Source organism: Pteropus vampyrus, unplaced genomic scaffold (genome assembly GCF_000151845.1).
Source record: "Pteropus vampyrus isolate Shadow unplaced genomic scaffold, Pvam_2.0 Scaffold210, whole genome shotgun sequence".
Taxonomy (NCBI): Eukaryota; Metazoa; Chordata; class Mammalia; order Chiroptera; family Pteropodidae; genus Pteropus; species Pteropus vampyrus.
Window position 1 is genome coordinate 2471763 of NW_011888991.1, and position 26681 is coordinate 2498443.

General features: G+C 55.5%; 1 protein-coding gene across 1 annotated transcript in view; it reads left to right on the plus strand.

Annotated features, from left to right (window-relative positions):
* Positions 1-26681, plus strand: part of DNAH1 (dynein axonemal heavy chain 1) — a 72254-nt gene that overhangs the window by 43386 nt on the left and 2187 nt on the right. The window contains exons 33-73 of the mRNA XM_023538030.1: positions 6-180; positions 816-907; positions 1103-1257; positions 2404-2581; positions 3449-3643; positions 3733-3852; positions 4126-4284; positions 4436-4543; positions 5278-5418; positions 5566-5726; positions 6173-6330; positions 6688-6861; positions 7620-7658; positions 10423-10601; positions 11713-11943; positions 12638-12834; positions 13317-13452; positions 14407-14615; positions 14839-15010; positions 15773-15964; positions 16287-16397; positions 17139-17324; positions 17748-17939; positions 18637-18804; positions 18895-19086; positions 19272-19403; positions 19889-20014; positions 20632-20751; positions 20866-21015; positions 21152-21312; positions 22159-22384; positions 22517-22712; positions 23041-23192; positions 23648-23844; positions 24069-24213; positions 24472-24630; positions 24706-24837; positions 25218-25388; positions 25468-25647; positions 25717-25893; positions 26388-26558. Of these exons, the coding sequence (XP_023393798.1) occupies positions 6-180; positions 816-907; positions 1103-1257; positions 2404-2581; positions 3449-3643; positions 3733-3852; positions 4126-4284; positions 4436-4543; positions 5278-5418; positions 5566-5726; positions 6173-6330; positions 6688-6861; positions 7620-7658; positions 10423-10601; positions 11713-11943; positions 12638-12834; positions 13317-13452; positions 14407-14615; positions 14839-15010; positions 15773-15964; positions 16287-16397; positions 17139-17324; positions 17748-17939; positions 18637-18804; positions 18895-19086; positions 19272-19403; positions 19889-20014; positions 20632-20751; positions 20866-21015; positions 21152-21312; positions 22159-22384; positions 22517-22712; positions 23041-23192; positions 23648-23844; positions 24069-24213; positions 24472-24630; positions 24706-24837; positions 25218-25388; positions 25468-25647; positions 25717-25893; positions 26388-26558 (6615 nt within the window). The remainder of the gene's footprint in view (positions 1-5; positions 181-815; positions 908-1102; positions 1258-2403; positions 2582-3448; positions 3644-3732; positions 3853-4125; positions 4285-4435; positions 4544-5277; positions 5419-5565; positions 5727-6172; positions 6331-6687; positions 6862-7619; positions 7659-10422; positions 10602-11712; positions 11944-12637; positions 12835-13316; positions 13453-14406; positions 14616-14838; positions 15011-15772; positions 15965-16286; positions 16398-17138; positions 17325-17747; positions 17940-18636; positions 18805-18894; positions 19087-19271; positions 19404-19888; positions 20015-20631; positions 20752-20865; positions 21016-21151; positions 21313-22158; positions 22385-22516; positions 22713-23040; positions 23193-23647; positions 23845-24068; positions 24214-24471; positions 24631-24705; positions 24838-25217; positions 25389-25467; positions 25648-25716; positions 25894-26387; positions 26559-26681) is intronic.

Here is a 26681-nt window from a genome sequence, read left to right on the forward strand (position 1 = left end):
TCTGCCTCCGGGCCATCCGCGATGTGAATGTGCCCAAGTTCCTGCAGGAGGACCTCAAGCTCTTCTCTGGGATCGTATCTGACCTGTTCCCCACTATCAAAGAGGAGAACATTGACTACGGCATCCTGGACAAGGCCATTCGCAAGACCTGTGAGAAGAACAACCTCAAGGACGTGGATGGTGAGCCCCTGGCCCCTGCCCCGCACTCATGTGGGTGTCCGAGGAAGGGCTGGCTTTGGCCACCCTGGGACCCAGGGCAGGGGAACAGAGACAGGCAGTCCAGCCTCAGGGGTCCTCATGCCTGGCCAAGTGTGTTGCAGGCTGGAGCTCTCTGTCAAGTAGTCCACTGGGCACGGCAGGTTTCCCCCACCCTGTCTCTACTAGAACCATATAGCCCTGGTCTTGATCAATCAAAGCTCTTGACTGACCCTCAGACTTCGTCCCTGGGATTTCGCCTTGTATTGTCCAGCACTTACTCAAGGTGGCGTCCCCAGCAAGCTGGGTGGTAGCTTTGGAGCTGGAGTTGATTGTGGGCCTGTCACAGCTGACACTGAGCAGGCCCATGTGTTCTGCCACCCAACCAATGGATGTTAGGGAGTAGTAGTCCCCATGGAAACCATGGCTGGCCATTAGCAGAGAGTTCCTACCCTGTGCTTAGGACTTCACCTCTCAGTGCCCATGAGGACTACGTGGCCTCATCTTACAGATGAGGAAATAAAGGCTCAGGGGATGAGATAACCACAGAAAGCTAGCGGAGGAGACAGGATCCAAGCCCATGTTCTAACCCCTGGGCTCCCCCTGCCATGTTTCCCCAGGCTTCTTGACCAAGTGCATCCAGCTCTACGAGACCACAGTGGTACGGCACGGCCTCATGCTCGTTGGGCCCACTGGCTCCGGCAAGAGCAGTGTACGTGCAGCCAAGCCGGGCAGCCCAGTGCCAGACAGTGGGCCCGGGGGCAGTGCAGCCTCAGTGGGGATCTTGGTACCTGTTTGCACCTCTTGGCCTCTAGAATAACCCTCCTGCCACCTGGGTCCCACAGCCCACTCCAGCTCTGCTCTCTAAGGGGCCAGGAGACTCACTCTTGGGTGCCCATCTCCCCAGTGTTACAGAGTCCTGGCAGCTGCCATGACATCACTGAAAGGGCAGCCGTCCATCAGTGGCGGTGTGTACGAGGCCGTCAGCTACTATGTGCTCAACCCCAAGTCCATCACGATGGGCCAGCTGTATGGGGAGTTTGATCTGCTCACCCATGAGTGGTGAGTGGCCCCTGACCCTTCTCTAGTTATGGCCCTGCTCCCATATCTCTGTTGGCTGTGGGCCATGGACCCTCTCTCCTTCCCTTAGCCCAGTGGAAGGACTAGAGCTCAGGCTCTGGAGCCCAGAGGCTGGGACTCTTCCCACCACTATACTTCCTGCCTGACTTAGTGACCTTTCTTACCTCCCACACCTTGGTCCCACCATCTGCAAAGTGGGGATAGTAGTGGCACCATTATTATGGTAAGGAGAAAATGAGCTTAACACATGGAAGTTGCCTGGATATTGTGGCACATACCAAGTGCTCAGTAAATATTAACTTCTGTCATTGCCCCAAGAGAGGCTGCTGGTCCCTCTCAGGGCCTCTGCCCCCAGGCTGAAACATGTACTTTAGGGGAAGTGCACTGAGCTGGGATGACAACTGGGTTGAGAGCCTCCAAATGTCAGCACCTGAGGGTCTTTTCTCTGGGGTGATTTTGTATCTACCAGAAAAGCCTCCAGTCTCCTGCTGGGGGTGTCTGATTGGCTCTAGTGTTCTAGGAACCCAGTGGAGATGAGTACTGGACGGGGAGTCATCCATCTTTCCATCCATCTTTCCTTCTTCCCCCATTTCTGGTGAAGAGTCTCATCCACACCCACTCCAGGCTCCTTTGTGGGTAGCTGGGGGGGCCTGGGATCAGACTAGAAAAATGTCTCCCTAGCCGCCCCTTCCCTGACACTTGGTGCCTCTGAAATCTGAGCTTTCCAGGAGGAACTAGGTATATCTCATAACCCATGCCCTGCTTTCTCTGCCCAGTCATTTCCTCCTCCTCCATCTCTTTCCATCTTCCAAAACTTTGTGGACCTCCATTTCTGCTGTTGTGTCCTCCTTTACTTCCTTTTTCTTCTTGGGATATCATCTTTTATCTTCCTTTAATATAACTTTAGTGGGGATTCAGCAGGGATGGAATATAAGCACACATTTTCATTACAGCATGTTACACCAAAATATCCTATTTTCCCTATTAAATTTTTAAATGAATAAAGATATTGACAAAATAAACAAGCAAAGCAGGGCCAACCTGGCAGCCAGGTTTCCTTCGAAGCCAGCTGTGCTTGCCGCCCTGCCTACCCAGTGCCTACAACCCTTTCCTCCCTGGTGGCTTCAGGACAGATGGGATTTTCTCCTCCCTCATCCGGGCGGGGGCCATCGCCTCTGACACCAACAAGAAGTGGTACATGTTTGATGGGCCGGTGGATGCCATCTGGATTGAGAACATGAACACAGTGCTAGATGATAATAAGAAGCTGTGCCTCAGCTCTGGGGAGATCATCAAGCTTACAGAGGTGCGTCCACTTGTCCACTTACTTGCTCTCCTCTGCAGCTGGGTGGACCTGGAGGCTACACCATGATGGCGAAAACTTGTTCCCCTCCACCCCTCCCTCTCAGGCCACAGCTGCATCTCAGGCAGTTACCACAACCCACCTACGAGCTGGTTCCTGGCACCTCTCCCTGTGCCCAAGCTCCCAATCCTGAGCCATGTCCCACACAGCTACTCAGTGCTGCCCTTTTCGGCATACCCAACTTCTGTGATGCTCTGAGCCCGGGGCCAGCAGCACCACCCCACTGCTCCCAGCTGATGCTGCCTTGTGCCTCCCAGGCCCACTTTCAGCCATCTTGGCTTAGTCTGTATCAGCATCCTGGCAATGTACCCAAAGTCTGAGGGACAGATGGTGTCCCTGGGGATAACTGCCTGGTGTGTGAGGGGCAGTTATCAGAGAAGGAGAGGCATCACCTGGGTATAAGGGCAGTTCATGGTGTCTCTTGAGCCTTCTAAGAACATCTGGAGGTCAATGTGAATCTGTGTTCATGTACACAGGTGTGGGACTATAGAGCACATCATATACCCCTCATCAGACTTTTCCCCAGAGCTCCAGGGACTCCCAAATACCCTAACTCCAGGCTGGCCTGATCACTCCCAGGAATCTCCTGACTCATGTTCCTCCTTAAGGATCCAGGGAGGGCCACATTATCAACTGAGGGCCAAGGGGTTCCTGCTTCCCCCCAACCCCAGCACTGTTCCTGGCTCACAGCTAGCCCCCATGCCTGCCCACAGCTACAGGATGAGCAACCCCTCCCCATGGCCTTGCAGCCCTTTTCCTGGCCCTGGGTGCTGGCAGATGGCCCACTCATGCAGTTCATCTTGGCTCCAGGCGATGACCATGATGTTTGAGGTGCAGGACCTGGCAGTGGCCTCACCAGCCACAGTGTCCCGCTGTGGCATGGTGTACCTAGAACCCAGCATCCTGGGGCTCATGCCCTTTGTTGATTGCTGGCTGAAGAAACTCCCTGCCTTATTCAAGCCCTGCGAGGAGCAGTTAAAGGCCCTCTTTGTCAGCTTCCTGGAGGTAAGTGAGGCCACAGTGCACCTGGCATGGGTCAGGCAGTAGGGTGTTGTAGCCAGCAGCCACAGGATCTGGGTGCCCATCCCCTGCAGGAATCCATTGCTTTTGTCCGGTCCTCCGTGAAAGAGGTGATTGCCTCGACCAACAGCAACCTGACCCTGAGTCTCCTCAAGCTGCTGGACTGCTTCTTCAAGCCCTTTCAGCCTAAAGAAGTAAGACTCTGAGGAAAAGGCTGGGTCCCTGCTCCCCAGCCCCCTGCTCTCCTTGCCTGGGCTGCCTAAATCCCTTGGGCCCTAAATCTCAAATCCAGCTTCCTGGAAGAGAGAATTGGATTGGCTCACCTGGCTCACAGGAATGCCCTAGCCTTTCTGCTATAGACACAAAACTGTGCAGCAGAGGCCAAGGGATGTCCCCCACCCACTGGCTTCCTCAGGCCACTCAATACTGTTTCTGCCTTAGCCTGATGCTCTCCCCTCTGTCCCCAGGGCTTCAAAAAAATTCCCCCTGAAAAGCTTAGTCGCATCCCAGAGCTGATCGAGCCCTGGTTCATCTTCTCCCTGATCTGGAGTGTGGGCGCCACAGGGGACACTGCCAGCCGCATCGGCTTCAGCCACTGGCTTAGGATCAGGATGAAGACACAAGAGGTAAGAGCCCTCAGGCTAGGCTTCAAAGTCTGGGATGTGTGTGCCGAATACTGGATGTTCTGGAGCCATCCCCTGGGCCCAGGCACCCAGGGAAAAGTAGCCACACAAACTACTGGGCCTCACAACTTAGTTTTCCTTCTGTTCCTCACAGCTGACCTTGCACTTCCCAGAGGAGGGGCTGGTGTTCGATTATAGGCTGGAGGACGCTGGCATTAGCAGTACCAATGATGATGAGGACGAAGAGGAGGAAGGCAAGCAGGTGACTGCAGGCCTGCATCAAGGGGACAGAACAGAGAGGGGCCCCACTAAGTAGAGGCTTTCCTCCTTGATGAATAATGACGTCTGACAGGAGGCCATGTTGATGGCCACAGGTCTCAGGCTGGAGTTAGGTGCATCATCTCGTGAACCCTCATGGACCCACGGGGCAGTGATTATAGTGCCTTTTTCCAAACCAGGACATTGTGGTTTGACCATAGCGAGCTTCTCTGTCAAGAGAGGTCTGGGTCAGGGCTGTGGGTAAAGGGATTAATTCAGATGGGAATGGTGGGGGAAGCCAAGCCAGGTGGCCTCTGGGCATCCTGGTGATGCCAGCACCCATGATTCTGGCCCCTACACTATTAGGCAGCCTGAAACTAAGTAGCAAAGACTTTTGCATTCTGGGTTGTCCAATTCCCAGAATACCTCTTTCATGTAGAGACCCAGGGACTGCCAGTCCCTAGGGAGCCTCCCACTAGAGGCAGTTGTGTGCAGGGAAGCCCACCACATGGGCAGCTGTGTGTGGAGAGACCCCTCATTTCTGGTAGTTTGTTCTGGGAGTCCAACAGCCAGGCAGAGAGCAGGGCATGGGGCTTTCCATTTCTGTCAAAAGCAGCCCCTCACCTGGGCTTTCTTGCCAAGGCCCAGCAGTGTAGCTTCTTGACTTCCTAGTGTACTTGGCCAGGGGTAGGATGGGGAGGAATTCTGGGCCCACCCCTGAGCCACTTGTGGTTCTAGATTGCCTGGGTGAAGTGGATGGACTCCTCAGCTTCATTCACCATGATGCCAGACACAAACTACTGCAACATCATCGTGCCCACCATGGACACCATGCAGATGTCCTACCTGCTGGGCATGCTACTCACCAACCACAAGCCCGTGAGTGCCCTGCCACTCACTCCCTGCCTCACCCCACGCCAAGGCCCAGGTCAGGGGCTGGCTGGCCTCCCACAGTGACAGGATGGCAGCTCCTACTATGTGCCGGGCCCCGTGAGAGCTCTGCCTGCATGACCTCTGCTCTCCCAGGTGCTGTGCATCGGGCCGACAGGCACGGGGAAGACCCTCACCATCTCTGACAAGCTCCTGAAGAACCTGCCGCTGGACTACATCAGCCACTTCCTCACTTTCTCAGCCCGTACCTCTGCCAACCAAACCCAGGACTTCATCGATAGCAAGCTAGACAAGAGGCAAGCACCCCTTGTTCCTTCCTAGGCCCCAATGTCCCCCAAGCCTGGCTGAACCAGCTATTGTCTCACCTCCTCACTAAATTATGCTCCTGGGTTTGTCAGAAAACTCTTGGGGCGGGGGACCCTAGGCCCCCTTAAAGACTGTTGAAGATCATTCTGGAGCCTTTCACCATCAGGAATTCCTACGGAACACTTCCATGGGTTTTTGCCTTGGGCTAGGCACTTGGGCAGTGCCTGTTTTCCATATGCCTGGAAGGTAAGACTCACTTTGAGGGAGCCCAGAATTAGGGTAGCCAGGTGTGATGTCCCAAGACTTTCACAATGGGGCAAAAGGTCCAACAATTCAGAGGAGGCTGAAGTTAGTGAGGGCTTCCCACAGGCTGCCCCTGAATTCCCAGAGGACCTGGTGCCCATGGGTGCCGGGCTCATATGGTCCCTCCACATAGGCGGAAGGGTGTGTTTGGACCGCCCCTGGGGCGGAAATTCATCTTCTTCATTGATGACCTGAACATGCCAACCTTGGAGACATATGGTGCCCAGCCGCCTATCGAGCTATTACGCCAATGGATGGACCATGGTGGCTGGTATGACCGCAAGATCATCGGTGCGTGCCAGCAGGCCTGGGCCAACAGGGCATGGGCAGGGTGTGCTGGAAAGGGCAGGGCGCCTCCTCCATTAGGTACTGTAGGCACAGGGCCTAGAGCCCATGGTACTTTTAGAAGGTCTACAGAAATGTTTTAATTTCTTTTAAAATCATGGGGAAAATGAACATTTAGCTCAAAGAAAAATGTTAATGTATAATATCAATATGTTTTTATACCAATACTGTTACAAATTATAATTTTTAATATATTTTTTTAATGGAGGAGGAGACCCATGAAGATAAAAGTGCCTAGGGCCCACGAAAGTCATACTGCAGCCCTGGGCAGGGTCCCTTCCTGACTTCCTACCCCCATTCCAGGAGCCTTCAAGAACCTGGTGGATATCAACTTTATCTGTGCCATGGGCCCCCCAGGCGGAGGCAGGAATGCCATCACCCCACGGCTGACACGCCACTTCAATTACCTGTCCTTTGCTGAGATGGACGAGGTCAGCAAGAAGCGCATCTTCTCCACCATCCTGGGCAGCTGGATGGGTGAGCGTTGAATAGCAGTGGGGGAGGCCATGGCAAAGGCAGAAGCCCAGGCCACGTAAGCTATACCAAGAACAGCTGGGTAGCTGCTGGAAAAGGTGAAGTGGCTGAACCATTGACCTGGCTTCACCCCTTACTCAGCTATGTTACTTTTGGCAAGTTCATGAACCTCTCTGAGCCTCAGTTTCTTCATCTGTAAAATGGGTAGTAATATTAGTGCCCGCCACCCTAAGTCCTGAAGATTAAATACATCGCACCTAGAGCATCTAGCATGAAGCCTGGCAGGTGGTGATTGCTGAATATAATGTATACATGTGTACACATATGCATTTACTTGCATAAGTACCCATATATCTGTTAGTACTTGCCCAGAAACTCTAGCAGAAGGACGTTTCTTTTGGAACTCAGGAAAAGCCACCAAGATAGAATGGACAAAGTGGCCCTGATCCTCTATGGGGCTTGGGGAAAAGTCCACCCCAGGATGGAGTTTTCCCCCACCAGCCCACCTCCCACCTGACACACACTCTGACCCGTGAACTGAGCGATGTAAATTGGGCCTTCCTTCCTCTGCACTGCCCCTAGGGGCTATAGGCCAGACTCGTCTACATGCCCAGCTTAGGGGTGGGGGCCAAGGTGCTCCAGGAGGGATGTGTAGGGGTCGATGGCTGCTCTAGGAGCTGCCCAGCTGGACACAGCCAGTCAGGGAGGGCAGCAGGGGCCCACCTAACTCCAAGCCCCATGTCTCTTCCTCAACCCTCTAGATGGACTCCTAGGAGAAAAAAGTTACCGGGATCCTGTGCGTAAGTGCAGCCCTGGGCAGGGCCTGATAGGGTCTGGATGGGGTGGGTTCCAGGGTGAGCCCTTGGCTCCCGTTGGGTGTGGCTGAGGCTGGTGACCAGGGGCCACAGTGAACCGTCCTCAGGCTCATGTGAGGACCTTGGGTTAGCACAAGGGCCAACTGTCTTCCTAGGCTCATTCACCCATTCTTATAGCCATCAGTCCTTCAGTGTGGGAGTTAGTGTCTGTCCCATAGTAGAAGCCAAGTAAATGTGACCTAAATGAATGAATAAGGGAATCCAACAATCTCTCACCCTGTTTGAAAAATAAGAGGCTCCAAAGAGAGAGCTTGCTCCTCCGAGGAGCGGGCATGAGCCTAAGATCCAGGGGTGATCTGCAGCCCTCGTGGCAGCCTCATACAGGGCTGGTCTGTCAGTCATTGCAACAGGGCTAGCAACAGCTCCACACCTCTGTCCCCACATCACGTCCCAACTTCTTCCCCCGCTCTGCTACAAGAGGCCATCAGAAAACAGTACCCTCTCTAGGCCTCCACATCCACTGCATACCCGCATCCAGGCCTTCCTTGGCCCTGTATTCTTTACTGTTTCGGGAAATGTACTTCCCTGCTTTCAAGTGAGGCCAAGACCTCCTTTTAGGCCTGAATCCCATCCCCTATTCTCCGCTTGAGGACATGGCTCTACCTCCCACCCACAGTATCTATAGTCCCTCCTCCACTGGGCCTGTACATCAGCATGCAAACGTGTCCTGATTTCTTCCACCTTAACAGCAAAACACAAAACCACCTCTCTTGGCCCCTTCCCACCCATCCTGACCATTACTCCATTTCTCTGCTTGCCTGGATAACAAAACTCCTCAAAAGCATTGTCTCTTCCTTCTGGTACCAGCCCACCCCTCCCACTTTCCCTTGTCACCAGTGGCCTCATGTGGCCAAGCCAAAGGTCAGCTCTCAGTCCTCACCTTCTCTGGCTGTCATCAGTGTTGTCCTGGCAGGTGGCTTCTCCATCAGTCAGGGTTGGGCACCCTTTCCCTAGCCACCCTTCCCAGATTGACTGGGGTTTGCTCTCTAGCCTTCTCCCTCTAACCACGCTCTCCCCAGAGATAAAGTCTGTCTTAGTGCTGACAACACCTGAGTCCTCATCTTCAGTCCAGATGTCTCTCCTGAACCCTTGACCCCACAACTCCTCTTGAATGTCCACTGGGCATCTCAGATTGAACATGTCAAACCCAGGTTCCTGACCCACTGCCACCCCATGGGTCTCATTTCAGGTGAAGCAACTCTGTCCTTCTAGTTGCTCAGGACAAGAGCCTTGGCGTCATCCAGACCCCTCTCTTTCTCTCACACCCACATCTGTCAGGAGATCCTACTGGCTCTCCCTGCAGAACCCACCCGAATCACCGCTGCTGCTCACCACCCAGACACCACCCATCCTCACTCACCTGGCCGTAGCTGCAGCCTCCTCCCTGGTCTCCCTGCTTCTTCCTTCACCCCCTGTTATCCATCCATTTGTCCTCTGTTCATCCGTCCTCTACTTGCAGCCAGAGGGACCCATTCAAACATTAAATCAGATCCACATTTTCTCTCCTTTCCCTTTCCTCATCTCCCCTCTCTTCTCCTCCTTTCCCCTCCTTTTCCTTCTCTCTCTCTCTCTCTCTCTCTCCCTCTCCCCCCACCCCACCCCCAGCAGGCAAGCGCCCAAGCCCCAACAGTAGCAAGCAAAGTCACCCCATCAGCTCCTCATCATCTCTCAACTCTCACCCCCTCCTTTTAGTCCCGAATCCCCCAGGTGTGCCCACCCCAAGGCCTTTGTCCACTCAGGCCCCTCTCTGCAATTCTTTCTCCAGTTCAGGTCCTGCTTGCACCTTATTTCTTCAGGTTTCTGCTTGCGTGCCCCTCCTCAGTAAGGCCTTTATGTCAAATCCCCCCAACCTTGGCTGGCTCTCCCCAGTCTCTCCTGCTGCCAGTCTCTCCACAGCACTTTATGTCACCTGTTTACTACCCACATTACTTGTGGGTCTATCATAGTCTGCCTCCCCATAAGCATGTCTGCTTGTTGAGGTGAAGAGTGTCTGGGCCCAGGACCAGGAACAACACCTGCATGCATGGAAGGGCCCCCTTTGGAGCTCAGGAAACCCTCCTGCCCCTTCTTTACATTCTCTCACTTATTGGGGCTCCCCTTGCCCTAAGTTCCTGCTGATAGAATTATAGTTCCCAGCAAAGAATTGAATAGTTTTCAAAGAATAAGGAAGTAGGTTATGTTAGAGGCAGGCTGGAGATTGCAGCAGCTCCAAGGTGAGCCAGAAGGTCACGGTTGAGCTCCAGGCCCCCTAAGTTTACTGTGCAGTCCTGAGCCCATGTAGACCATGGGACCCTCCCCATGCATGCCTCAAAACTGATACGTTTCAGGTCTGGGACACAGCCCTATAAGGAAAGGCAGTAATGGCCCCACCCAGCACTGACCCCATTAGTGTCCCCAATTCCATGAATGCATCCCAGCACCCCAACACAGGGACAGGCTATGTCAGTAATAAGCATGTAAAAAGATGGAGCTCAGAGCAGAGGATTCCTCACCCTGAGGTTGGGGGCATCAGGAAGACTTGGTGGAGGAGATGGCATCCAAGAGGGGCTGAAGGGTGGGTGGAATCAAGCATGCTGCCTGAAGAAGGGGTGTCTGTAGTAGAACACAGCACTGGGAAGTGCAGGGGTCTAGCATCTGCAGAGGCTGCACAGGGAACTCCCACCTGTGTGACCCACTCCTATTCCCACAGCTGGGGCCCCCAACATTGCCCACTTCACAAATCCCCTCGTGGAAGCTACCATCATGGTGTACTCCACCATCACCTCCCAGCTGCTGCCCACCCCAGCCAAGTCTCACTACACCTTCAACCTAAGGGACCTCTCCAAGGTCTTCCAGGGAATGCTCATGGCCAATCCAGCCAAGGTCGAGGTGAGGATCTGGTGGGTCCCGCCCCAGTGTCCAGTAGAGAAGTGCCCATTCTTCCCTCACTATCCTCCCTGGCCTCCCAATTTTAAGCCACCATGCCCAAATACTTCCCAACCTTGATCAGGCCAGGTCTTAAGGGGGGCTGGGAACATAGTGGGCACCAGCCCCCAGGAGCCCTGCCTTCATGCAGCTGAGCTCCACCTTACAGATCAAACCCATGCCTAGAATGGGGCATGTGATAGGGCCATGCAGAAGAGGGAGCCAGGGCAAGGCCAAGGGGTAAGAGGGTTCCTGATGGAGGCCCTGGGTGCGAGACTTGCAGGGAGGGTGAGTGGGATGCCTTCCAGGATCTAAAGGCATCCAGGTGGAAGGAGCAGGAAGTATAGCAAGGAGTAGGTGCCATGTGTGCTGGGCAGGCTCTAGCAAATTCTGTGGGCTGCCAGGGAGAAGTGTCCTGAAGGAGATGGGGAGCCAGTGGGGTAGGGAGGGGACAGATTTGCAGAATAGGGAATAGACAGGTCAGTGTGTGTGAAGCCCAGGGCCAGGGAAAGAGGGTAAAAGGACAGAAGCTGCTCTGGTCTTGCCAAACTATAGCCAAAGGAGTTGAGAGAAGAGCCTGGGGGCTTCCTAAGAGCAATCCAGTCGCCCAGGGGGAGGCAGGGAATCAGGGATGGTGGGTGGCAGCAGAGACAGAGATGGGGGCAAAGTCAGAGGGGATTTACAAGTCAAATCAGTGGAGTTACCTGAGTGGTTAAATGTGGGAAGTTTAAGAAGAATCAGGCATTCCTCCTGGGCTTAGAGTTTAGGGAGCCATGGGGGCCGCTAGAGGGGAGAATCAATGACCAGTTAATAGAGCTGGGTGCCCAGGAGGCACTTGGCCAACTGGGCCTGAAGCTGAGGGCAGAGAGGCCCAGACAGCACTCTGCAGGACTCGGTCTTCAGTCGGCCAGCAGATGCACCTTCGAGCAGCTCCTGTGCATAGCACTTGCCAGGTCTCAATGGGACACCCAGGCCCAGGAGCTGCGCCTCCACTCCACCCTCCTGCTCCTGCTGCTTTGAGAGGTGGCTAAGGGCCCAGAGCCAAGGGCGGGCACTGATGCTGGCGTGTCTGCAGAACAAGGTGCAGCTGCTGCGACTGTGGTACCATGAGAGCTGCCGCGTGTTCCGTGACCGCCTGGTGAACGAAGAGGACCGCAGCTGGTTCGACAAGCTCCTAGAAGGCCACATGGAGGAGTGGGAGGTGGCTTTCAATGAGGTCTGCCCCTTCCAGCCCATCCTTTACGGGGACTTCATGTCTCCAGGCTCCGATGTCAAGTCCTACGAACTCATCACCAGCGAGAAAAAGGTGAGGGAGCCCAACTGATGCCCTACCCCTGGTGATGGCTTCTTCACTCTGCACCCTTGGGACTCAGGCCCAGATGCTATGACCAGAGTGTGAGGACACTGGGTTAGAAGGCCAGCTCCAGGACTTCAGGCTAGCATTTGCCTCTCTGAGTCCCATTTCCTCACCTGTCAAATAGGTACAGCTGGCCCCGCTTGACCCACCTTTGAGGACAAGCCTATGGTTCAACTGAGACAGGCTCTGTGAACAAAAACATGCTGTGCTGGTTTCAGCGGCTCTCATCCCACTCACAGAGGGCCAGCAGGACCCCTGGGGCCAAGAGTCTGAGCCAGGACCCCAAAGAGGCAGGAAGAGGCCTTGGTCAGTGGCCTTAGAGCTGTGTGACTGGAGTGAGCCTTCTGATGGTATCTCTCTACACATATCCTCTCTTAGTTCCCAGGAGGAACTAGGGCCCCAGCAGGGCCCCGGTTCAGTAGATCCTGGTGGGCCCCAGAGGAAGCAGGCAGGGCACTGACACTGACCCTCATGCCTCAGGATGTCCAATGGGTCAGGCCTCATTCAGACAGACCTGGCTTCTTAAGGCCCAACACCCTTCCATCCACAGAGGAGCAGGGTGGGCCCTGCTAGGGGTGCACTTCCTCTGCGTCGTCCAGGTGCATGAGAACAGAGGGAGGACCTAGTTTTTACCATCCCCCAGATGATGCAGGTAATCCAAGAGTACATGGAGGACTACAACCAGATCAACACAGCCAAGCTGAGGCTGGTCCTCTTCATGGACGCCATGAGCCACATCTGCCGTATCAGCCGCACCCTGCGCCAGGCGCTAGGCAACGCACTCCTGCTGGGCGTGGGTGGCAGCGGCCGCAGCTCCCTCACACGGCTCGCCTCGCACATGTGAGAGCCCCCAGACGCGGTGGGCAGGGGTTGGCTGGTGGCAGGCTATCAGTCCCATCTATAGTCCCGTCTACAGTGCTGAAAACCTGGCGCCACCCCGAGCCAGACTCTCCCAACCCATGGGCTTCTGGAAGGACTATGAGTAGAACCTGGTGTCCAAGGAGAGGCAGCAGCAGTGCCCTGTGCTGCTGTGGGGAGGGGATGTCGCTGCAGGCATCCAGGAGGGATTCCTAGAGGTGGCGGCCATGGGCCTGCTCCCAGAATCAGATCTGGGAGGATGGAAGAGAAAAGTATTTCAGGCTGAGGGAACAGCTTGAACAAAGGTCTGGAAGCAAGAGAGCAGGTCACGGCCTGAAGAGTTTGCCAATTTGCCTGGGGTTAGAGCAAGATTCTGGATGGCTGGGGTGGGGCATAGGCACCCATTAGCATCTCAGCAGTTGGCGCCAAGCTCTGTCAGGCTTCTTCCCAACTCCTGTCTCCAGGGCCGAGTATGAGTGCTTCCAGATTGAGCTATCCAAGAACTATGGCATGACCGAGTGGCGCGATGATGTCAAGAAGGTCTTGTTCAAGGCTGGCCTGCACAACCTGCCCATCACTTTCCTGTTTGTGGACACCCAGGTGCCATGGGCAATGGGCAGGGTCCATGGTGGGCTGGATACAATCCCATCCGGCATGGCATCCTGGAAGGTTGTCAGTCTTTCATGCCCAGGTCACTGTCAGTGGGGCGGTTCTTGGGAGGGATGACTGGGACCCAGGCGGAGGGGGCAGGCCACAGATGGGTGGGTCAGCCATGTGGGACCAAATATAGCTTCTTAGAGCTAACAGCATAGATCATTACTATACCCCAAGGATAAAGAAGGTCCTTGATACCGTGGCTGATCACAAGCAGCACCCCACTCACTGGCCAACAGCTTCCCACCTCAAGAACCACAGAACTTGAGCCCAAAGTGCTGTGTTCATGGTTCCCTATCAGGGGCAGCTCCCTCTGGAGCTTGCTATGTATGAGGCCTCTCCCCATATCTCCAAGAGAAGGAGAGGTTGTGGTGCTGGGGCCTCAAGACAAATACAGCAGAGCTTAAACCTGGCTGGCAGTCAGACTGGGTTAAGACTGAAGCCCAGGAATGTGCACCACCTTGGCAAAGGCCCCTCCGCTCCTACCCCTGGACTCCTTGCATGGAGTCAGCCAAGTGAGGGTGCCCTCTGACATTGGCCAGGCCCTGACCATATGAGTTGGGCAAGGACCCATTTCTGCCTGTGGCCTGGTTTCCTCCTGTAAGTAACTTGAGGCATGGAGAGGCCTGGAAAGCGAGGAGGAAGATGCTACATCTCCCACCCAGGACCCTTCCACAACCCCGCGGTGATGTTCAGGGTCTCTGTCGTGGGGCTGGCCTGTGTGCAAGTCCTAGACCACAACTTGCGAAGTCACTTATATGACCTGGGGCTTTTCTGAGACGTAGCGGCATGGTCTATAAAGTGGGGCTGTTGTGAAGGTCCAGTGAGACCGTGGCTGTGGAGTGTAAACCCCAGGGGCCGTCATCAAGCCTCCGTTCTTCTACCCCCATCCTTCCCCAGATCAAGAATGAGTCCTTCCTGGAGGATATCAACAATGTCCTAAACTCAGGCGACATTCCTAACCTCTACACCCTGGATGAGCAAGACCAGATTATAAACACCATGCGGCCCTATGTTCAGGAGCAGGGCCTTCAGCCCACCAAGGCCAACCTCATGGCTGCTTACATGGGGCGTGTGCGCAGCAACATCCACATGGTGCTGTGTATGAGGTACAAGCAGCCGTGACAGCTGCTCGGGACAGCATGGATATGTGGGGGTGCACTTGGGCCTAACTTCAAGAGAAGTGGCCTGGGCCTGGCCACCATGCCATTGGCTACTGTGTTGCTGCTTCCTGGCCGCCACACCACCAGGCTCTGGAGGGGTCCTGGGTCTTGGGTTACTGGGTGTGTAAGTCAGGGTCTTAGGGGCCTCATTGGACTCCCAACCTTCCAGCCCCATTGGAGAGGTCTTCCGAGCTCGCCTGAGGCAGTTCCCCTCCTTGGTCAACTGCTGTACCATCGACTGGTTTAACGAGTGGCCAGCAGAGGCCCTGGAATCTGTGGCCACCATATTTCTGAATGAGATCCCAGAACTGGAAGCCACCTCCGAAGTAATTGAAGGACTGGTAGGTGTCTTGGTTAGAAGCAAGCCATCAGGGGGAAATGTTTAGGTTTGGGCTTGGGGTCACCAAGGCCCACCACTGATGGTAAGCCTCTGGGCAAATAGCTTTACCTGTCTAAGCCTCAGTTTTCTCATCTGTATAATGGGAATGCTACAAGGTCATCACAGTAACATGGGAGGTTGGGCATAATAGGATAAACACAGTCACTGTTTATCCTATTCTCTGAGGGTTTCTTCAAAGAACACCTTGACACAACCCAGAGACCATAAAAGCAGGGGTCTAGATTTGACTAGTCCAACTCGAGAGAGTGATGAATACCTGGGGACCAAGAGCCAGGGTGAGCCAATTCCCCATTTTCCCTCAACAATGCTGTGGCCTTAGGTTCTCCCTTCCCTTAGATTCAGCATCCAAGGGGGCCCCACATTAGGGCTCTCAAAAAGAGGCAGGTCATAGGGGCTATGACAAAGGCACTGGACCAAGAGCTGAGAGATACCTGGGTCCACATTCAAAGCTAGCTCTGCTTTTGACAGCTGTAGAACCTGAACAAGCCCCTTAACATCTCTGGGTGGTGGGTTTTTCATCTGCAGAATAGGTAACCTTGACCTGGAAGTTGTAAGGTCATAGAAAGTGAGTGTGACGGGCATCTAGGTTGCTGCACATGGTTCCCTCCTCAGGACCAGGCTGCAGTGGCTTCGAGGGCACCCTGGTGCCTCCTCTTTGCTGGGGGCTCTACAAGGCTGCCATCCATGGTCTCCCATCCCACAGATTCAGGTTTGTGTGTATATACACCAGTCGGTGGCCAAGAAGTGTATTGAGTACCTGGCTGAGCTGGCCCGCCACAACTATGTGACCCCCAAGAGCTACCTGGAGCTGCTCAATATTTTCTCCATTCTCATCGGGCAGAAAAAACAGGAGCTGAAAACCGCCAAGAACCGCATGAAGAGTGGCCTTGACAAGGTGGGCCAGGGTGGGGCTTGTAGTCAATAGCCAGCTGGGTTCTGCCTGCTCCATCTTAGCCCTGATCCAGAGCAGCCCACAGTGCTTAAATGGGTGGCTTCCTCCCACATCGAAAAAGCAAAAGCTGCCAGCCAAGGGCCAGGCCACAGCAGACCACTTAATAGATTCTCAGGGGACTGCTCTCATCCTCTGGGGTCCACTGGGCAGCCTGGGGACCACTGAAGCTGCCGGCCATGGCCTCTCACTCATGAGAGAGGGCAGCCCTTCAGGACCCTCTCCCTAGCCCGCTTCAGGCCCAGCTGTCTGTACCCTACACCCTCAGCTGCTGCGCACTTCTGAGGACGTGGCCAAGATGCAGGAGGAACTGGAGATTATGCGCCCCCTTCTGGAAGAGGCTGCCAAGGACACCACGCTCACCATGGAGCAGATCAAGGTAGGAATGCCCCAGGCACATCCCTGATGTCAGTATTTTTGAGGAAGCTTGGCATCTCCATGTAACCACAAGATCACTAGCTGCCTGACCTCTACAGGTTACTTAGCCTCTCTGTGTTATTTCTTCATTCAGTAATCATTTGTTTATTCAACAAATGCTTGGTCAGAGCCTGTTCTATGCCAGGCACTGCACTGGGCAGGGGATATGGTAAAGAGCAGGACAGACAAATCCAAACCCCAATAATCACAACATAGACTGCCTAGTCTCTCTCTGGGCTCCTCCAAGCAGCCCCACCCCCACCCCCACCAGCAGACATCGAAGATTTGCATAGTCATTATGACTGCTTTTTGACAGAAGCAGTTGTGTCCTGCTCTACAAAGTCAGTGTATTGAAACATTTTTCCAGGAGATGGAAAGACAGTGACTTGCGGGAGGAATGCCTTTTTCTGTCTTGCATGGAGGTGTCCTATGGGCTTAGAGGGCCCTGTGCCATAAGGCAGTTATGCTCAAGCGTATAAAGCCGGGCCCCATGCCAGGCACACAGTGAACACTCAGGATTGGAAGAGACTCCTGGCACTCTGGATCTCCATGGTCTGTCACAGCCGAGAGACCCTTGGAGAATGGAACATCTCAACTCTCACTTCCATCCACTTGGGGAGAGGCAAAGAGGAGAAAGGGAAGGAGGGCACACCTGTCCCTGACACTGGCCACCAGATGAGCCCTCCCTGCCTCTGGTCCCCAGGTGGACACGGTCATTGCTGAGGAGACCCGGAAATCAGTGCAGGCAGAGGAGATCAAGGCCAATGAGAAGGCCAGGAAGGCACAAGCTATTGCCGACGATGCCCAGAAGGATCTGGATGAGGCACTACCTGCCCTGGATGCAGCCCTGGCCAGCTTGCGCAACCTCAACAAGAATGATGTGACTGAGGTTGGTGGCCAAGCGTCTCCCAGAGCTCCCCCTGGCATTTCTTCCCAGTGCCTCTTGGATCCTAGCCCCCAGGTCCCCTCTACACATCCCTTGGGGGTCATGTGCTGAGAGGTGAGGACAGAAATAGGGCTTGAATCCAGCCACCTGCCCTTACCTCCTGTACCAGCCCCAGTGCCCAGGCAGGAACATAGGGAGGACTTTGGGCCCTGAAAGGTGAGCTTCCAGGACTTGGTGGCCAGGCCTAAATACATGGGAGAACAGTAGGAATCATAGGCTGAAGCCAACCTCAGGGGTCTTCGGGCATGCCCTTTGTGGTAGTAGACTTGGTTAGTAGGGCCCACCCTGTCTGGCAGCTGCCCCTACCCGAGGAATACCAACTCAGAGATGGATTTCCTCCCTCTCCACTCTTTGCCTGGTCCACAGGTGCGTGCCATGCAGCGGCCGCCTCCTGGTGTGAAGCTAGTCATAGAGGCTGTGTGCATCATGAAAGGCATTAAGCCCAAGAAGGTGCCTGGAGAAAGGCCTGGCTCCAAGGTGGATGACTACTGGGAGCCTGGCAAGGGGCTGCTACAGGACCCTGGCCGCTTCCTTGAGAGCCTCTTCAAATTTGACAAGGTGAGTATGCCAGGTACCTGGGCAGCCAGTAAGTGAAGGGAAGTGGGGAGAGGACCCTGCCCCACCACAGTGCTGGGGTCTCTGTCCTGTCTCCCTCTGCCTGCAATACGCACAGCCCTGTGGCTATAGAGCTGACAGGAACCAGATCCTGGCCCAGAGGGACTCTCCAACTGGTTGGGGTGACAGACAGACCCACCAACAGATGAATATTGAGGAAATTGGGCCTTGGGCTGTTTCCTGTGCCCATAGGATGTCACCCAAAGTTACTTCAAGGCTCCGCAGCTTAGAGATTCTCATGCCTTTTCCTCCTTGCAACCCCATGGCTTGCCTAGACCTTCACCATCTGGAATGCAGTTGGACCCGCTATGGGTTTCCCCATCCCTCCACCTCCTCTTCCATCAGGGCACTGGAAACCAGAGGCCCCACAGGCCTATGTAAGCCCAAATCAGAAGTGCTCACAGCCGATGCTCAGGCTACCCTGGTCCCAGGCTCTGAGCTCTGGGAGTTCATGAGCAATGCAGATTCTTGGGCCCATCCTGAACTACAGGTTGGATTCTCCCAGGGTGGGGCAAGAGCCCCAGGAAGTGGTGAGTTCTCGGAGTAGAGATTATTACCCTTGAACATGAACCTGGTTGGGCACCACTACCCTGTCCTCCCTGGGAAGCAGCCCCCTGAGGCCCATGGTTCCCATGTCCAGGACAACATTGGGGAAGCAGTGATCAAAGCCATCCAGCCATACATCGACAATGAAGAGTTCCAGCCCGCTGCCATTGCCAAAGTGTCCAAGGCTTGCACCTCCATCTGCCAGTGGGTGCGCGCCATGCACAAATACCACTTCGTGGCCAAAGCCGTAGAGCCCAAGCGGGTAAGGACTGGGTGTAGCTGGGAGGCAGGGATGTGGGGAGAGGTCTCCCTAGAGCACTAGACCAGCTAACCCTGATCCCTCTCTCTGCAGCAAGCCCTGCGGGAGGCCCAGGACGACCTGGAGGTGACACAGAAGATCTTGGAGGAGGCAAAGCAGCGCCTGCAGGAGGTGGAGGACGGCATTGCCACAATGCAGGCCAGGTACCGAGAATGCATCGCCAAGAAGGAGGAGCTGGAGCTGAAGTGCGAGCAGTGTGAGCAGAGGCTGAGCCGAGCTGACAAGGTGTGCACACCCTTCAGGGGAGGGTATGGCCTGCCACAGGCTGGGCTGAAGTGTCTGGGTGGTGGTTGGAGCCTGGGGTAGCTGTCTGCAACCCCTCCCCAGCAGCCTGGGGGCTGCGCCGGGCAGGGACACCCTGGCCCCTGGCTGAGCCTCCCAGAGCTCACCCCACGGGGCTGCCTCTGCAGCTCATTAATGGTCTGTCGGATGAGAAGGTGCGCTGGCAAGAGACAGTGGAGAACCTGGAGCACATGCTTAACAACATTTCTGGCAATGTGCTGGTGTCTGCCGGCTTTGTGGCCTACCTGGGCCCCTTCACGGTAAGGAACCCCCATCCCTACCTGAGATAGCCTTCCCTCCCAAAGAGGCCCTGCCTTGAGGCCTCACCTCTACAAGGGGCAGCCTGCAGGGCAGCTCTTCCCTCACTCACTCATTAAACAGGTGCCCCGTCTGAGCCAGGGGCTGTTCCAGACACTGGGGATATGGCAGTGCATGAAACAGCCAGAAAACTCACCCTGGCAGGGCTGGCCTTCCAGTGGGAAATAGAGCTTGCACTTCTGGGCTTGCAGTGTGTATGTCATTTAATCATCACAGATGCCCTGACAAGTGGGCATTGTTATTACACCTGTTTCACAGATGAGGGGCTGAGGTTTATGGAGGCCAAGTGAGACTAGAGTAAAAGAATCCAGCTCCACATCTGAGCTCTGACCTCTGTGTACAACTACCAAGAGCCGGGGTGCAGGGGGAGGTGGGAGGGTGTTGCAGGTGTTGTGGTGGGATGGACCCGAGTCTGGCATCTCCTCAGGGCCAGTACCGCACAGTCCTCTACAACCATTGGGTCAAGCAGCTCGAGATCCACCATGTCCCACACACCTCTGAGCCCACGCTAATCGGGACGTTGGGGAACCCTGTGAAGATCCGCTCCTGGCAGGTGCCTGCTGAGGGGGGCTGGAGTGACTGGACTAGGCCATGGTTTGAGCTGGGCCAGGAGCCTCCTTCCTCTCTCCCACCCTCTTTCCTGAATCTTCTTAGAGATGCCTCCCCTGAACCCACCTGGGCCCAGCAAGAGGGTGGCGGGTAGGAGAGGAGAAAGCTAAGTGGAATGTGGCTCAGTTGCCAGCTAACTGTGGGCAGAGAGTTCAAGGAGTGGCTTGAAGAGTGAGGGTGAAGTGGAAGAGCAGTGTCCAGAGTGAGGGTTAAGAAAGGTTCACTAAAAGTCATGTCTGAGCCGGACTGTGAAGGGCAAGTAGAGTTGGCACAGGGAGAGAACCAAGAGGCTGTAGACAGAGGTCAAGGGTGAGCCTAGGCCAGCGGGCTGCAGGCTCTGTGGAGATGGTCTGAGCGAGGACTCAGTAGGCAAGAGGACAGAAAGACCAGTGAAGGAGGGGTTGGGAGCCAGCCAACTTAGGAGCACACTGTCACCTCCTACTCCCCACCAATAAGTAGAGGACAGACGTAGTCAAAGCATGAGATTAAAAGTAGCTGATGTCCCAGCTGACCCTGTTTATGTGAGATCCCCAACTCAGTATGGCGCCTGGTGCCCCACAGATTGCTGGCCTCCCCAATGACACATTGTCAGTGGAGAACGGGGTCATCAACCAGTTCTCCCAGCGCTGGACCCACTTCATTGACCCTCAGGGCCAGGCCAACAAATGGATCAAGAACATGGTGAGCCCACCTGCCAGATGCCACCACCCCACCCATCAAGGCTTAGCAGGGATTAGCTGAGCCTCAGGGTGGCTCTCAGTCCCCACAGCCCCTACCTGCCCCCTATCCCCCCAGGAGAAGGACAATGGGCTGGATGTGTTCAAGCTGAGTGACCGTGACTTCCTGCGCAGCATGGAGAATGCCATCCGCTTTGGAAAGCCCTGTCTTCTAGAGAATGTGGGCGAGGAGCTAGACCCAGCCCTGGAGCCTGTGCTGCTCAAGCAGGTGAGCCTGCAGCCATGGGTGGCGGGGAGGGGGTTGGGAGTAGACTGACAGCCTGGACAGGGGAGAGAGCAGCCTCCCTCCCCTGCCATACTGGTGAAGCCCAGGTCACAGTGCTTGCCCATCCCACCCGCCACAGACATATAAGCAGCAGGGGAACACAGTGCTGAAACTAGGGGACACAGTGATCCCCTACCATGAGGACTTTAGGATGTACATCACCACCAAGCTGCCCAACCCACACTACACACCCGAGATTGCCACCAAACTCACCCTCATCAACTTCACCCTGTCGCCCAGGTAAGCCCCCAGCCCCCAGGCTCCTGAGCATCAGCTCAGCCTGCCCAGCTGCCCCTCTCCTACCCTAAAGCCAGGATTCAGTGGGTCTTTCCCTGACTCAGAGACACCGCCAGCTTTCTTCTGGTCACTTCGTCTTTCCAGGCCTTTCCAGCCCCTTTACCAGTTTCCCTTACTTGCACCGTTTCCACCTAGAAAACCCCACACCCAACCATCCTTATCCATGGTCAAGACCCACCCCCAGCCTCCCTGAAGAGCACTAGCCCTATCTCGTCCGGATGCCCTTTCCCCTTGTGCACTCACCCATAGAGCTGTCCTGGAGCCCTGAGTTGAGCATAGTTTGGGTCCCTGAACTCAAGCCCTGTTTCCTGCCCTTGCTGCCATGAGCCCAGGCACTATGGCTTTCACTGGCCACCCACACGGGCCTCACCAACCCACAAACCCCACAGGCCTACTCCATGCAAAGGCCTTCATGCCAGTGGCCACTATAAACCTCTCCACAGAGCAGGGGATGTCCCTGTCTCCTCCTTAAGTCTTGTCCCTCCCAATTACCCACAGCTCCCTCCTGAGAGGGAGTTTTTCAGATACCTCAGCAGCTTATATATCCAACTGCCTGCCCCTACTGGGAACCAGGTTGCCACCCGAGTTCTCACTGAGAACCGGTCACTTTGAAGGCAGGCTCTGCATTATCCCTGAAGTCTGAGACAGGCTAGGCCTCCCAGGCTGACACCTGCAGGGTCTCTGTGCTCTTGGAACCCCAGGAGCACAGATAAATAGGTGGGCAGGCTCAAGGATGGCCCTCTGGGGCCCACCAGGTATTATAGACAAGGTATTCCCTGCCCTGGGCAGTGGCCTAGAGGACCAGCTGTTGGGCCAGGTAGTGGCTGAGGAGCGGCCCGACCTGGAAGAAGCCAAGAACCAGCTGATTATCAGTAATGCCAAGATGCGCCAGGAGCTGAAGGACATTGAAGACCAGATCCTGTACCGGCTCAGCTCCTCTGAAGGCAACCCTGTGGATGACATGGAACTCATCAAGGTGCTGGAAGCTTCCAAGATGAAGGCTGCAGAAATCCAGGTTGACAACTGCCTGCCCACCCTGCCTGCCTCTCCCTACCTGCCTTAGGCCTGACCCCTGTCCCCACCCACTCTGCCTGTTACTCTGCCAGCCTACCTGGGCCTAACCACCACTCCCCTACTGCACCCCCAGGCCAAGGTCAGGATTGCAGAGCAGACAGAGAAGGACATTGATCTCACACGCATGGAGTACATACCCGTGGCTGTCCGCACCCAGATCCTCTTCTTCTGTGTGTCCGACCTGGCCAACGTCGACCCCATGTACCAGTACTCCCTCGAGTGGTTTCTCAACATCTTCCTCTCGGGCATCGCCAACTCAGAGAGGGCAGGTAGCCCTGGCACTCATGCACACATTGACTCAAATGCCCGGCTCCCACCCTGGCACAGACGGGACACGTGTGAACACATTTCTACAGTGGGCACATACATAAACTCACACCCATAGTCACTTGCACATGCTCAGACACACCCCAATAAGAACATACACACAGCCTTACCTACCTTCCTCGAAGCCCTTTTACTGGGAACCCCAGAACACCAACGGGAGGCCCAGACTGCCCTGTAGCTGTAGGGGCGACTGGCAGGGCTGAGCTGGACCCAGGATTCTTGCTTCCCTTTCCTCTCCCGGTGTGCTGCCATCACCTCTCTGCCCTGCAGACAACCTGAAGAAGCGCATTGCCAACATCAACCGCTACCTGACCTATAACCTCTACAGCAATGTCTGCCGCAGCCTCTTTGAGAAGCACAAGCTGATGTTCGCCTTCCTGCTGTGTGCCCGCATCATGATGAACGAGAACAAGATCAACCAAGTGCATGAGTAGAGGGGCAGCTGAGCAGCGGGGTTGGGGGGGAGCTGGCAGTCCAGGAAAGACTGCCTGAGGAGTTGCCCCGTTGCAGGGCCTGGGAGGACAAGGTGAAAGGAAAGGGAAGTCCAGGCATGAAGGTACAGTAAGAGCAAAGGGGCAGAGGCCTCAGGAAACACAGTCCCTTGCTTAAAAGCAGCCAGGAGACCCTGGGTTAATTGTGGTCCAAACAGTCCTATGAGTGCAGGCCTTCTCAGAGCCTTGGGTATGCTGATGGGCACGGAGGCTGGCCTGAGCCTCCCAGCTTATGCTCTCATGAGCCCCAGGTACTTCGCAGTGTGCTGGAAAGCTCTGCCAAGGTAGTGAGAGTGACAGCCACCACTGCTCAAGCCCTCACTGTGTGCTGGGTGGGCTCACAGGCACATAGGGCTTGGCACTAGCCTCCCTCTGTCCCCTGCCAGAGTGAGTGGCGCTACCTCCTGTCCGGGGGCTCCATCCAGGTTATGACTGAGAACCCTGCAGTGGATTGGCTGTCAGACCGGGCCTGGCGAGACATCCTGGCACTCTCGAACCTGCCAGCCTTCTCCTCCTTTGCTGTTGACTTTGTGGAACACCTCTCAGAATTCCGGGCCATCTTTGACAGCCCCGAGCCCCACCGGTGAGCTGGGCCCCAGGGCATGGCAGGGTGGGCATATCAAAGAGGTGAGACCTCAGACACAGGAGCCTTCTTTATGGGGCCACCCAGGGTTGCCCTGCAGCTATGACCACTTCTCTTCCATGTCCCCGGCCACCCCATTCTCCTCTGCCATCTAGCCAGTAGAGTTCCTGTGGCCAGTGCCCTCCAATTGGTCAGCTTTCAGGGAGATATGGGAACTATTATAGGGAACCCTTACCTGGCATCTGGGACCAGTACCTGGACCAGTTCCAGAAGCTGCTGGTCCTGCGCTGTCTGCGTGGGGACAAGGTTACTAACGCCATGCAAGACTTTGTGGCCGCCAACCTGGAACCACGCTTCATTGAGCCCCAGGCAAGTGCTACCAGCCAGTGCCCTGGGCTAATCCTCACCTTGGGTCCCAGGGGTCTGGCTGCACCTGGACAAATACTTTTGCAGCCTTGATCGGGCTAGGACTCCTAGCCCCACCACTCCAAAGGCTCTGGGAGTTCCAGACCCCGCCAGGAAGCTACCCTGGGACCTCTTTCGGAGCCCCCAAGATTGCCCTCCATTGCCCTGGTCCCTGTGCCTCCTTAGCCCCAGGTGGCCTTAGAATCTCTCCCTGCCCTGTAGACAGCCAACCTGTCAGTGGTTTTCAAAGACTCCAACTCCACCACGCCCCTCATCTTTGTGCTGTCTCCTGGCACTGACCCTGCTGCCGACCTGTACAAGTTTGCTGAAGAGATGAAGTTCTCCAAGAAGCTCTCTGCCATCTCCCTGGGCCAGGGCCAGGTAAGGGCGGGGCAGGGAGGGTGATGGGGGGCCCGGCCAGCTGGTCCCAGCCACTCAGCACTTCTGCCCCCACAGGGCCCTCGGGCAGAAGCCATGATGCGCAGCTCCATAGAGAGGGGCAAGTGGGTCTTCTTCCAGAACTGCCACCTGGCCCCGAGCTGGATGCCAGCCCTAGAGCGCCTCATCGAGCACATCAATCCTGACAAGGTGCCCCAACTCCTCTGCTGAAGGGAGTACTAACGTGTCCACCCAAGACTGTGAGGCTGAATGAGATGGTCCCCCAAATTACTCAGCCTAGCCTGTGCTAGGGAACTGACACATGAAGCATGCATCAATTGCATTAATCTTCCTCCAAGTTACTGTTGCCAGTGATAATGTGATTTGCTCAAGGCTACCCAGCACAAACCAGTGACCCTGAGACTTACCAAAGCCCATATTCTTAACCTGTGGTCTGTGCAGCCTGGCCTGGCCCACCCAAGGGTAAAGTCAGGCTGAGTGTGGCCCAGGGTTTCTGAGTTGGACGGAGCCTGGTGTTGGGGAGGCCACCAGGTGTGGATCTCGATGCTCACATGGAATGTGGTCATCAGGTCCACCGGGACTTCCGCCTGTGGCTCACTAGCCTTCCCAGCAACAAGTTCCCAGTGTCCATCCTGCAGAATGGCTCCAAGATGACCATTGAGCCGCCACGTGGGGTCAAGGCCAACCTGCTCAAATCCTACAGCAGCCTCAGTGATGACTTTTTCAACTCCTGTCACAAGGTAAGGCACACTTGACAGTGTCCCACCCTACCTTACCCCGTCCTCACCCCTCACGTGTGCTGCCCTCCATCTCTTGTAGGTGACAGAGTTCAAATCCCTGCTGCTATCTCTGTGCCTGTTCCACGGGAACGCACTAGAGCGCCGAAAGTTTGGGGCCCTGGGCTTCAACATCCCCTACGAGTTCACGGATGGGGACCTGCGCATCTGCATCAGCCAGCTCAAGATGTTCCTGGATGAGTATGACGACATCCCCTACAAGGTGGGCTAGGGACAACCTGGGGGCAGGAGACTGGGCGCTTGTGTGGGCCCTCACCCACCCACCCCATAGGTCCTCAAGTACACAGCAGGGGAGATCAACTATGGGGGCCGTGTCACTGACGACTGGGATCGCCGCTGTGTCATGAACATTCTGGAGGACTTCTACAACCCCGATGTCCTCTTACCTGAGTACAGCTATAGTACCTCAGGCGTCTACCACCAGATTCAACCCACCTATGACTTGAATGTAAGCACACTCTGGGTTCTGGGGTGCTGTGAACACCTGAGTGCTGGGTGAGAGAAGACCTGGCCCCTGCCCTCCAGTAGCTCCTTCTCATTGGTTAATCCATCCCACAAAGGCAGCCACTACTGCCTGAGTGCAATTACTCAGTAAGGCAGGGGCAACCTGACCCAGCCCACACAGTCACAGAGGACTCCCTGAGGAAACGCTTCTTCAGCTAAGATGTGTGGGGAGCAGTCAGGGGATAGGTCAGGCATTCCTCCAGAGTGTGAGTCATCAGTGTAAAGGTGGGAGTGTGACAGGTTTGAGCAGCCAAATGAAGTAGCAGGGAGTTGGATGGCAGTGACAAGGGGGCTAGGAGGGAGGCAGAGGCCACTCACAGAACATCTCAGAGGAGTTCCAAGAACAACAGGTTACAACCAGAGTGATGAGTGGGGGATGTGCTCAATTGGAGGGCTGCCCGCAGGCAGGGGCTTCAGTTGCGCCCTCCTACTCTTCAGGGCTACCTCTCCTACATCAAGAGCCTCCCACTCAACGACATGCCGGAGATCTTTGGCCTGCATGATAATGCCAACATCACCTTCGCCCAGAATGAGACTTACGCCCTGCTCGGTGCCATCATACGGCTGCAACCAAAATCGTCCTCTGTGGGCGGCCAGGGCCGGGAGGAGGTAGGTGGCAGCACGGGAAAGGGGCCCAAAAGTTGGGCAGGGCCAATCTCCCACCCACCATCCTGCCTGCTCCCTTGTGGGAAGGAACTCTGTTCATGTGAAATCCTACAAGGGTTGGAGGGG